The sequence below is a fragment of the Homalodisca vitripennis genome, unplaced genomic scaffold (assembly GCF_021130785.1).
Source record: "Homalodisca vitripennis isolate AUS2020 unplaced genomic scaffold, UT_GWSS_2.1 ScUCBcl_3941;HRSCAF=9780, whole genome shotgun sequence".
Classification (NCBI taxonomy): Eukaryota; Metazoa; Arthropoda; class Insecta; order Hemiptera; family Cicadellidae; genus Homalodisca; species Homalodisca vitripennis.
This window is the reverse complement of record NW_025780049.1, coordinates 27,529-40,768: the sequence shown is the minus strand read 5'-3', so window position 1 is coordinate 40,768 and position 13,240 is coordinate 27,529. Positions and strand designations below refer to the sequence as shown.

At 37.7% G+C, this 13,240-nt stretch overlaps 1 protein-coding gene across 1 annotated transcript; it reads left to right on the top strand.

Annotated features, from left to right (window-relative positions):
* Window positions 1–479: 479 nt before the first annotated feature.
* On the top strand, window positions 480–6,573 carry LOC124372739. Its single transcript, XM_046831149.1, has 4 exons — window positions 480–699; window positions 2,272–2,406; window positions 5,156–5,277; window positions 6,369–6,573. Exons 1-4 carry the CDS (start codon window positions 480–482, stop codon window positions 6,561–6,563), a joined length of 672 nt encoding a protein of 223 aa, XP_046687105.1. The 3' UTR covers window positions 6,564–6,573.
* The last annotated feature ends 6,667 nt before the right edge of the window (window positions 6,574–13,240 follow it).

Here is a 13,240-nt window from a genome sequence, read left to right as displayed (position 1 = left end):
TAGCTTACTTGCTCTTTATGTACTTTTTTCTCGCAATTTGAGTTAGAGCTGTAATGGTCAAACTGTTGTTACAAATCAACTAGCATCATGCTCTTCTATGGTACATTTATTTCATCCAGTTTTGAGTTGAGCTTAATGGTTCAAAAACTGTTTGTACAAACAACTAGTCTTCCTTGCTCTTTATGTTACTTTTTTTTCTTCGCAGTTTGAGTTTGAGCTTAATGGTCAAACTGTTTGTAACAAACAACTAGCTTCTTGCTCTTTATGTACTTTTTTCTTCCAGTTTTTGAGTTTGAGCTTAAAATTTGGTCAAAAAATGTGTTGTACAGAAAAAAAACAACTAGCTTCTTGCTCATTTATGTACTTTTTTCCTACCAGTTTGACTTGAGTCTTAATGGTCTCAAAACTGTGTTGTACAAAACAATCGATCCTGATAGTGTGATGGGGTTTCCGCTCATGGTCAATAGGCACGGGAGTGAATGGGGCCAAGTCAATACCAAGCAGCGAGATGGAATGGGCATTTGCAAACAGCAAGCTCAATAGTAGCAAAAAAAACAGCAGTTGTGGCGCAGCAAGCAGTCAACTCGCAAGCAGTGGGTGTGTTGACCTCTCTCCGCAGTACAAACCCGATCCCACCTGCTGCGTTCCGTGGAACAGGACTCCTGCACCTACCTCCCCCGAGTCCGCACGAAACCCGAGGTAGGTAGGCCCCTTAATTCCTCAGAGGTATACCTTGGATCGTAAGAAAGTAATTTTTACATTTTAAAAATTGTAGCACACCAACATGGGGATTTAAGTTATACGGGATATGTTTGCTGTGGCAGGTGACCAAAAGAGAAGGTTAAGGTGTGGAGGCGGAAGAGTCCACCGCAGCCCTAAGTGCAGTTCAGTGGAAAGAAGAAGGAGAAAGAGAGAGTTGAGCAAGAGATTACAGTGATACCGACCCGAGCAGCCGTCTCAGCTGGAGCGGAGGAGCTCCTGGGCTATAACGTCTTCACCAAGTGAGTTCCAAGTCCTACAAGAATAATTATGAAATGTTTAAAATATCCTAAATTTTAAAAAATTAAATGCAAGTTAACATGTTATTCAAATTCAATTGAACAATTAACTATACTTTTGCAGTTATTTGAGTGATGTTTAAAATAACCACACAGAAGAACTTTAAACCCAAAGAAAATAATATGAACTTTTTGAACCATGAGAATTTAAAACGTAAAAGCGGAAAAATATTTTTAAGCTAACCATTATAATATTTATATTCACACCAGTTCCTGTTATATAAAATTATTAACAATACTGGATCTCATTCGGAAATTCAAATGTAAACCATGATAGATAATTTTAATTATTTTTAAATTTGGCTTTTTGGATTTTTGTAACGATGCAAGGTTTATGTACAGTTAAGTTGATTCATGTGTTTTATTTTTTTATAATAGAATACTCATTTACTTTTTGAAGTACTGTTATGTTCTTCCCATACTTGTAGTGGTTTTCTCAAAAGCCTGTAAGTCCATAGGAGTATCCAGGCAGGGATCACTTCTGGCTGGTTTTTAACCTTCCAGTTGAAAAACCTACCACTGAGGGCAATATCAAAAACTGATAGTGTCACTTAAAATCTGGGACAAAAAACTGACACAAGTATTGCGCACAAAGAATTTACTCAACCACTTACATCAGATACATAAATAAATCGATATTTCTCCTAGGGCTAAATTTCCTACAAAAACTTAAAAATTCTCCAAGGTTTATCCCAAGCACAAAAAAGGCGCCAACAAAAGATCCCCAAAAATTTTATGACCCGATAAACATTAAATTTTTCTACATTATTCAAAGATCTGGGAAAAAAATACAAGAAAAAAAAATTTTATTGAAGAGGTTAATGACACATCTTACAACAACTATTACCTAATTTACCGACTGGTCAACATGGCATCCAGAAGGAATCAAATTATTTTGCAATCATTAAAACTTGGTTGAGTCGTAATAATTTGACAGGTATAAAAGTAAGGACAAATTGTGTAAGGACTTTCATTTATAAGTTTGTATATTTGACGAATAAAGAAATGCTTTGAATTTGAATTGAATATGGGAAAATACATGTTGAAACATTTCCAAAACACTTCAGATTGTGTTACTATCATTCTGTACAGGTTGTGAAAAAAGGGTTACTTTTATTTTCCACCCTGTACAAAAGAGTATTATTATTATAAATATGTATTCTGTTTGTGTAAGATACTGTATAGATGTATGTGGTTGTAGGCCTGTGACCAGTCCCTTTGCTATCCAAGGCCCCAGGCCAAGGTGACTGTAAGTTAATCTCCCCCTTCCTCTCCTATGGAACCCAACAAAAAAGTAACTCCACCAGAGGGCCAAGAAGAAGGTCTCCAAGAAAAAATTCAAATCCTGGTAATTCCACTAAATGTTTCTTTATACTCGAACCACGTTCCTGATAGTTATATTTGTACTGCTCTCCATTATATTGAGCCCTTAGTTATAACAACCGTAGAAGTTTGACTTGAAATCATTTTTGTTAAAAACATTCTTTGGACACATTATATTATATTTAATTTTTTTCATAAACATAAAATTCTGTTAAATAGAATAGAGAATATTTAAAGTACCCAAGTTTTTGCAAGACCAAGTTGGTGAGCTGTTGAGGAGTATTTTGGCTCCAAACACGAGATGGCATGATTGTCTTAAGCTAATATTCCCTAATTGGATTATATATTCACAAATTATTGATGTTAAATACGAGAGCTTTAAAATTCGGTATATTTAAACATAATTACATTGTAAAATCAGAAACAAAACTTTAAAAATTTTCAAATTAAATGTGGTTGTTCATGATAAAACTTAAAATTTCAGGCATAACACATTTATTTTTGTCTACATATAAATATATAATTTTTTTCTTATAGGACTAAGAGTATATTCTTAGTAGAATATATTATAGGTAAAAAGTTTACTCCCTAAATAACGTAGCTTTGGAATAAATAACTATATTTTTGGATGATATATATTAGATGAAAGTTAAAATTTGGCACATTTACAAAAAAGGCATAAGACTTGTCTAAATATTCCTAAAAAATAAAAATATTAGTGCCAAATGTTAAGCTTTGCAACTACTTTCAATGTATATATACCCCTCTTAAAACTCCTAGAGGGAGTAAAATTGAAAAAAATGTTAAAAATTGAGACGTTTATACCACTTGTAAATCCTTGTTTTACTCATAGCCAGACTCGCCATTAGGCCTTTGTCAACATTTGCCACAATTTATTACCCGCTATTTAATTTTTCAATTAAATGGAACAATTTCTATGATCCATATCTTTAACAAAAGAAAATCCGCTGAGTTCATAAAAACACGCCTAACCTTACTACCAGCTGTTAATGAAAAAATAAATCAAAATACTACAGCTATAAATTTTATTATGCGCCAGGAGCATGAGTACCAAAATAATTTTAAAAAAAATCATGACAATCAAACTGGACTAAACCTGTGAAACATTAAAAAAACTCCCCATTACTTTTTGAATAAATTAGAATTCAACATGGCATGGTTGAAAACTCCACAAGTAAACACACAAAATAAATGCAGTCCAAATAGTTTATAACAACGCAGTAAACAATCAAACATTAATTAACTAATGATTAATGATAATTAAATAAATTTGTTATTGGTTTTTATTGTTATGTTACCACCACCAGGCAGGACTGTAAATCCGAAAAGTTGTGTTGATTCCTTGATTTAGTTCTTTTAAGTATAAAGGGAAATGGAATCTGAATTTAGACACTGTTATCTTAAATATATTTACAAGCATAAAACCTAGAACTTTAAATGAAATCATGATTGCATAAATTCATTACATTTGGAATTAATTTTCATAATATACAATGCAGGCAAAAAAATTGAGTATGGGCGGAGTGAATGATTTCATGTACAGGAAAATGTGCACGGGGAGAAGGAGACGCCAGTGTTACCAGTGGCCAGCCTTGGTCTGCGTGTGGGAGAGGACACCAAGACGTCCTCCACTACCACGACAGACAGCTCACATCCACACTGTATTTATTTATGTACAGGAAAATGTGCACGGGGAGAAGGGAGACGCCAGTGTTACCAGTGGCCAGCGCCTTGGTCTGCGCGTGGAGAGAGGACACCGAGGACGTCCTCCATTACCACAGACAGCACACATCCTCACTGTATTTTATGTATAGGAAAATGTGCACGGGAGAAGAGAAAGGAGACGCCAGTGTTACCAGTGGCCAGCGCCTTGGTCTGCGTGTGGGAGAGAGGACACCGAGACGTCTCCACTACCACACAGGACAGCTTCACATCCTCACTGTATTTTATGTATAGGAAAATGTGCACGGGAGAAGGAGACGCCAGTGTTACCAGTGGCCAGCGCCTGTGGTCTGCGTGTGGGAGAGGACACCGAGACGTCCTCCACTACCACAGGGACAGCACACATCCTCACTGTATTTTATGTACAGGAAAATGTGCACGGGAGAAGAGAGACGCCAGTGTTACCAGTGGCCAGCCTAGGTCTGAGCGTGGGAGAGGGACACCGAGACGTTCTCCACTACCACAGACAGCACACATCCTCACTGTATTTTTATGTACAGGAAAATGTGCACGGGGAGAAGGAGACGCCAGTGTTACCAGTGGGCCAGCCTAGGTCTGAGCGTGGGAGAGGACACCGAGACGTCCTCCACTACCACAAGACAGCACACATCCTCACTGTATTTTATGTACAGGAAAATGTGCACGGGAGAAGGAGACGCCAGTGTTACACAGTGGCCAGCCTAGGTCTGAGCGTGGGGAGAGGACACCGAGACGTTCTCCCACTACCACAGACAGCACACATCCTCACTGTATTTTATGTACAGGAAAATGTGCACGGGAGAAGGAGACGCCCAGTGTTACCAGTGGCCAGCCTAGGTCTGAGCGTGGGAGAAGAGGACACCGAGACGTTCTCCACTACCACAGACAGCACACATCCTCACTGTATTTTAATGTACAGGAAAATTGTGCCAGGGAAGAAGGAGACGCGCAGTGTTACCAGTGGCCAGCCTAGGTCTGAGCGTGGGAGAGGACCCCGAGACGTCCCTCCACTACCACAGACAGCTCACATCCTCACTGTATTTTATGTATAGGAAAATGTGCACGGGAGAAGGAGACGCCAGTGTTACCAGTGGCCGGCCTAGGTCTGAGCGTGGGAGAGGACACCGAGACGTCCTCCACTACCACAGACAGCTCACATGATGATGGCGATAAGGTACACTGGTTTAATTGTGAAATCTCTGCAGCTTTTATAAATGTTGTCCTTCCCTTTTCCTAATGCGAATATAGTTTTGTGCTGTAGTAGCGTGACAGGAGGGCTTAGAATCGTTTATCACAACTTACATGCTTTGGTTCAGGGATAACTACAGCTCAAGGCTTTGTACCATGTAGGCAGGGTATTTATTATGTGGGATTGTTATGTTTTTCTTAAAACTGCACTCACACAGTTTGTTGGCAATTGCTATTTGTTGAAAAAGGCATTTTTTCATAGGTCATAAGAAAATTCATGTCTCTCTATTATTTATATTTGGAAATCTTTGATGTTGTATTTTTAATCTCTCAAAATGTTTCTGCAAGAGAATAAAGAGAATAAAGTTATTGTGCAAATAAAATACAATTAATTTAATGTCATTAATAATAAACAACTTCTCATTAAGAAATAAATATTTTTCTTGTTTATTGTGTACATTTTACACAAACATTACAATAATTGTATTAATCTGTATAAATTGGTATTAATTTATATTAAACTTAACAATTATAACCCACAAATACTGAATTTGTGTTACTTACAGTGTTTCACAAAGTAGTAATGCTCCTATAATAAAATTAATATCACATATAGCTATGAAGGTAAAAATATTGTAGACATACAAAGGTTGTTGTTTACATTCCTGAATACCAATGTACCATGAAAATTATATGGAATAATTAAATAAACAATTTTTTAACGGTAATTTAACAAAAACGAACATATCGCACAGTGTGATTAGTAGCGCCTGGAGGGTTTAAATAGAAAATATTGTAAATCTTTTGACACCACATCTATCTCTTGATTTAGAAATAAAGTTACTCACTCACTCACCCTCCACCATTAGAAGAAAGTGATGAAATGCATAGGGATGACAGGTTTTCCCGAATTCAGCCTTGAAGTTTTTTTTTAGTTATCAGTGCATTGGAGGCATCTATTATTAACTTGGGTTTAAAGGTTTTAATTAAAAATTTATCAATGGTATCAGTATCCCAAAAAATAATTTGAATGTGTCAATATCGGTACTAGGCAAGTAAGTATTGTGTGTGTCGCAGGAAGTGGAGGTGACAATGGCCTGTGATACTGGAGTTAAGGGACAACGGAACCGAGGCAAGAACACCGAGGCCAAGAAATCACCCCCTGCGGCCGCTGAGCGTAATTGGGCGGCAGTGCCAGTTTCTCTGGAGCTCGAGTGGGAGGATGATGAAGAGAGAGGTGTTGGCCAAGAAATCCCACAACACACGCTCTAGGAAGTCTAACAATAAGGTGGGGTTCCGGGCAAGTAGTGGATCTCACATCCACCGAATCTGTAGAGATTTGCCATGTCACTAATTATTAAACAGAAACATAACTTTTTGGGCTTTTACATAAAACATGCATTTAAAATTTTTAAGTGAAGAAAATTAAAATTGCTTCCTATCTATAATAAAACTATATTTCAACATTCACAGCCAATTTATACTCTGTCAGGTGCGCAAATTGCTTAATTTTTTAAGGTAATTTAAGCCTACATAGATTTCTTTGTGAAGTTAGGATGTCTAACGTTAAAAAAACCAATTACAGTTTTTTTGCCATTATTATTGAAAAATTCTGCCACAATAAAAAAAGTCTGGAAATAAGGCCATTGTCGTGAAATATATAAATTCTTACATGTTTAATAAAAAATAGCGATCAATCTTTTTATTTACAACCGAACAAGTAATGTCCATGTATAGGACTTGTTGTTGACAAGCACATGAACATAATCATAAGGAAATATGAACTGCAAGCTAAATATTATTCGAAAGATTACGATTTTTTGTTACTGTGGTTATCTGTGCACAGTTTTTCACACACAAAGAAAAAAAACACAATTTAGAGCAAATAATTTGTTTGTTTACTGCTGAAGGTCTTCCAACCAGGCATAAAAACGCAGCAGGTGCTTGAACATAAATTTTATAATATACTAAACCTATAATATATCTATCATGAACTAACTTTATTATATCAAAAAAATCATTAAAGGAAATCGAAATATCCAAACAAAATTTTAACTTCAATTTAAACTACTTCAGCGATAAGAACCTTTTACTCAAATCCTGATAAAACTAATTTTATTTTATTCCAGACTCAACAAAAACAAATGTAAACCAAAACCATTCCATTGAAATCTATGGTAAGTAGACCAGACTAAATTTTTAGGTTTGATGTTAGATCAAAGTTTGCCATGGGACACTCATATCCTCTGAATTATATACTCTACAATGTATCTCTAAATATTGTACTACAGACAATCTTAAATTGGTATACTTTTCTCATATTCACTTCCACATTTCATTTGGTGGGGTTTTGTATGGTTCGACTAGTAATAGAAATTCTGCAAAATATTCTTTTATTGAAGAAGAGAGCTATTTAGAGATTCGAATCATCTCAGCTCTAAAACTACAAGGACAGCATAAGAAAAATCTGGTATTTTAACCATTTATGGCACATACTTAATGGAAACCATTTTGGCAGTAAGGGAAGCCAATGATAGATTACCAAAAACTTGGCTCTTATTTCTTATCTCTCTCTCTCTCTCTCTCTTATCTTATTACTAACAAAAATCAGAACAAATTTGCTGCTGCAAATATCAATTTAACAAGAAAAAATCAACTAGTTACAGGTATACAGTTTTATAACAAAATTTTCCACAAACAACCTATTTTAGCAATTTAATTTTTAAGAAACGATACCTTATTGAAGAGATAGGTACTTTTTTGCATGTGGGTCGTTAACATTTTCTAGTGTGAACTTAATTTCCAGCATCTTTAGTGATTAAGGTAGGAGTCTAGTGAAATGTGATGAATAATTAACTCAATTTTGCATTCTTTTTGTTAAGCCTCTTCATTTTGAGGACATTAAGTTGTTTACATAGTCATGCCCTCTGCAAAAGTTTATTAATTGTAACAATTCTTCATTTTGGGTACAGTCCGGGAAATCATCAGAACAATGGCCAGAATGGACAAAACAAACAACCGCAACAAGAACAGCAGTGGCACAAACAAAGCAGAAACAACACCAGGACTAAGGAGAAGCAGATATTGACTCAAAAGCGGAGCACTGACAAGTTACCTTCTCTGCCTAAACGTGAGTGCTAATTCTTTACTCTGTGTTGATTAAACTTTGTTCAGTCATTAATTATTTTTGAAATGGTCTTTTGTAAGTCAGCGATTTATTTGCCCGGTAAACTTCTACATTACAAGAAAGGTAACAAAATTTATAGTTATTACTGATATTAATCAAGTATTGGTTAAAACAATTTTATATTTTTATTTTACAGATTTCAAGGAAAAGTTGAGAAATATTTCAATGTATGAACTCTGTCAAAGAAGTCAGTTAAACTCTAATGTGTGATTTATCAAAATGTATAAATTATATTTTTCAAACAAAAACCTTTCATCAAACATCTATGTTAATGAATAAAAGAAATTAACATTTTTAACTAAATTTATCCTGGTCTCTGTAATACAAGTTAGCAAATTTTAAAACATATTAAAGTTATTTTCTTTCCAGAAGTTTTACGTACAGAGTAAGAAAATTTTACATTATTGCTCCTAGAAAATGCATAATAAATTCATTTAGTAATAGTGCTAAAGAGATCTAAAAATACTGTAAAATTTTATTTCTAATAGAAGATAACTTTTAAACTCTTCCAGTTTTTTGAATTATTTAGATATAAGGATTCTATTTTCTCTGTCCGCAGCTGTAGTGTACGAACCACCGCCACCTCCATTGGGCCTGTGGGATGAGTCAAGGGCATCATTCAGTGATGTTGTAGCACGTTTCTTGATGCAAACCAAACATGCCGTGGACACACCAAGCAACCTGCACTCTCTTCCGACGCCCCCGACTAATGCCCCACCACCAAGTCACCTAGGTAAGTCAACCAAATTTCCCCCTATCCAGTGCACATTGCACTCTCTTGCCACTTCCCCCTAGTAATGCCACACCACCACAGTTCCTCAGTAAGTCAAACAATTCCTCTATTCCAGTGGACACTGTACACTCTCTTGCCACATCCCATAGTAATGCCACACCACCACACGTCCTCCAGTAAGTCAACAATTCCTCTATCCAGTGGACACTGTACACACTCTTGCCACATCCCATAGTAATGCCACACCCAACACAGTCCTCAGTAAGTCAACAATTCCTCTATCCAGTGGACACTGATACACTCTCTTTGCCCTTCATCCCATTAGTAATGCCAAACCACCACAGTCCTCAGTAAGTCAACAATTCCACTATCCAGTGGTCCACTGCACACTCTCTTGCCTCATCCCATAGTAATGCCACACCACCACAGTCCTCAGTAAGTCAACAATTTCCTCTATCCAGTGGACACTGTACACTCTCTTGCCTCATCCCATAGTAATGCCAAACCACCACAGTCCCTCAGTAAGTCAACAATTCACCTATCCAGTGGTCACTGCACACTCTCTTGCCTCATCCCATAGTAAACACCACACCACCAAAGTCACCTAGGTAAGTCAACAATTCCTCTATCCAGTGGACACTGTTACACTCTCTTGCCTCATTCCCATAGTAATGCCACACCACCACAGTCCTCAGTAAGTCCAACAAATTCCTCTATCCAGTGGACACTGTACACTATCTTGCCTCATCCCATAGTAATGCCAAACCACCACAGTCCTCAGTAAGTCAACAATTTCCAATATCCAGTGGTCACTGCACTTCTCTCTCATCAACAATTCCCCTATCCAGTGGACACTGTACACTCTCTTGCCTCATCCCATAGTAATGCCAAAACCACCACAGTCCTCAGTAAGTCAACAATTCCTCTTTCCAGTGGACACTGTACACTCTCTTGCCTCATCCCATAGTAATGCCACACCACCACAGTCCTCAGTAAGTCAACAATTCCTCTATCCAGTGGACACTGTACACTTCTCTTGCCTCATCCCATAGTAATGCCACACCACCACAGTCCTCAGTAAGTCAACAATTCCTCTATCCAGTGGACACTGTACACTCTCTTTGCCTCATCCAATAGTAATGCCAAAACCAACCACAGTCCTCAGTAAGTCAACAATTCCCCTATCCAGTGGACCCTGCACTCTCTCTTGCCTCATCCCATTGTAATGCCCACACCACCACAGTCCTCAGTAAAGTTAACAATTTCCACTATCTAGTGGACACTGCACTTTCTCTTGCCTCATCCCATAGTAACACCACACCACGACAGTCCTCAGTAAGTCAACAATTCCCCTATCTAGTGGACACTGCACTTTCTCTTGCCTCATCCCATAGTAACACAACACCACGGACAGTCCTCAGTAAGTCAAAACAATTCCCCCTATCTAGTGGACACTGCACTTTCTCTTGCCTCATCCCATAGTAAACACCACACCACGACAGTCCCTCAGTAAGTCAACAATTCCCCTATCTAGTGGACACTGCACTTTCTCTTGCCTCATCCCATAGTATAACGCCACACCACCACAGTCCTCAGTAAGTCAAACGATTCCCCTATCCAGTGGATACTGCACTCTCTTGCCACATCGCATAGTAAACACCACACACCACCACAGTCCTCAGTAAGTCAACGATTCCCCTATCCAGTGGATACTGCCACACTCTCTTGCCTACATCCCATAGTAACACCACACCACCACAGTCCTCAGTAAGTCAACAATTTCCCCTATCCAGTGGACACTGCACACTCTCTTGCTTCATCCCATAGTAATGCCACACCACCACAGTCCTCAGTAAGTCAAACAATTCCCCTATCCAGTGGACACTGCACACTCTCTTGCCTCATCCCATAGTAATGCCACACCACCACAGTCCTCCAGTAAGTCAACAATTCCCCTGTCCAGTGGACACTGCACACTCTCTTGCTTCATCCCATAGTAATTGCCACACCCACCACAGTCCTCAGTAAGTCAACAATTCCCCTGTCCAGTGGACACTGCACACTCTCTTGCTTCATCCCATAGTAATGCCACACCACCACAGTCCTCAGTAAGTCAACAATTTCCCTATCCAGTGGACACTGCAACACTCTCTTTGCTTCATCCCATAGTAATGCCACACCACCACAGTCCTCAGTAAGTCAACAATTCCCCTGTCCAGTGGACACTGCACACTCTCTTGCTTCATCCCATAGTAAATGCCACACCACCACAGTCCTCAGTAAGTCAACAATTCCCCTATCCAGTGGACACTGCACACTCTCTTGCCTCACTCCACTTTTAGTTTCGTGCAACATTGCCATAAATTGTTATGATTTGTTACAGATGATATGCCTATCTACGTACCGTACGTTTGAAGTAATTATTTACTATGCTTTTTTAACTACTCAGTGGACATTTCATTCTATATTTACGACTCTATTCAATGTGTTGTTAAATTCTAATATTTTATAATGGTATGTCCATATTTGTTTGATAACACTGACTGACTCTTGTTTATCGATATTTAGATACATCTAATTATCACGGGTTTAATTAATTTAAAAGTATTAGTTATATAAGCGGATGTCAAAATATTGTATGACAGTTAGTTAGTAGACTACATAAACATAGTAGGTGGTGAAAACAGTAAATTGCATCACCAGATTATTGAGTTTACTGTGGCAGCAAATTTTTCTATGTAAAGGATTGAGATAAATAATTTTTTATTCACATGAACATCAAGAATAGTGAGTGCTTCATTATTCTATATTACATAATAAAAAAATGTCATTATTGTAAAACTTGTCTCCAACTTTTAAATTCTTCAATTGTGTAGCAGAGTCGGTCTTGTAGGCACTTCACAACGCTTCTCATCTTTTGGGTGCAGTTGGTGTTTCTGCACTTCTTCAGGAAGGGTGTTTCAGAAATTTAGCTCCAACATAAAATGGGCTGTTTGTCATAAAGTGAAAGATGATGGTTGTCGGTTCTTCTGGTATTGTAGTTGTGAGTGTCAGTTCCTCTGTGCAAGTTCTGTCTCTAGGGACAAAAATGCACACTGCCAGTATAAGAGTTTACTATAGGAAAATTATGAATAAGTGAAACATAGTTTATGTTCTTACAGGTCCCATTGGCTCCAAAAAGACGTATCCAAGTGTGTGGTGTGGAGCCGCTTGGGGTGAGCCAAGTGAGCTGGGTACAGCCCCGCCGTGCCCCACCTCCGCTCCCGCCACTGCTACCGCCTCTAGCTTCTTCTTCATGGACAGTGGGCCAGTCTCTGTCATGCAGGTCAGTACCCACCACATTTATTGTATAGTAAAAATGCCATTTGTCTAGTCTCTAGTAACATTAGTGTCTGTCAAAGTTGAGAAAAACTTAAATACTGTTTGGCTGACTCGAAAACAGAATTGGTATTGCTCACAACATTGCTCGGTATGTCTGATTACCATTGTATTAAAACTGTGAGCATACTACTCCAAACCAAATCTGTTGTTTACGTAAGAACCTTAGCTTTCAATTACTGAATGCAATGAATGTGGTCAATCCTTAATAGATTAGAGTAAGAGGTTTAATTTAATTTATTTTTATTATCCATATACAGATTTATCAAAAGCATGTGTATTTAACCAAACAACTAAAGCATTCTCTTTTGACTAACTTTAAGACCAACAATCAAAGCACAGTATAGAAAACACGGATATAGTTATTAATAACTTATTATTATACTTATCACGACGATAAGTTATCTTTTTATAAAATAATAATCTTGTTTACTTCCAGAATTCTGGTTATGATGCTGGCTGGGCTGAGCCGAACCTGATCTTGAAGATGCCTGCAGGCTGAGGAACAGAGGAGGATGAAAGCTGAGGAGTTCCAGCGGAGACCTGTTTACCAGGGTAACTTTTTTTCTTCAGTTTTAGGCAAATATGATGTTTTTAAAAGTGAAATTAAAAGGGTATCTAAAATTACAATAAAGTTCATAATCAGGTTAA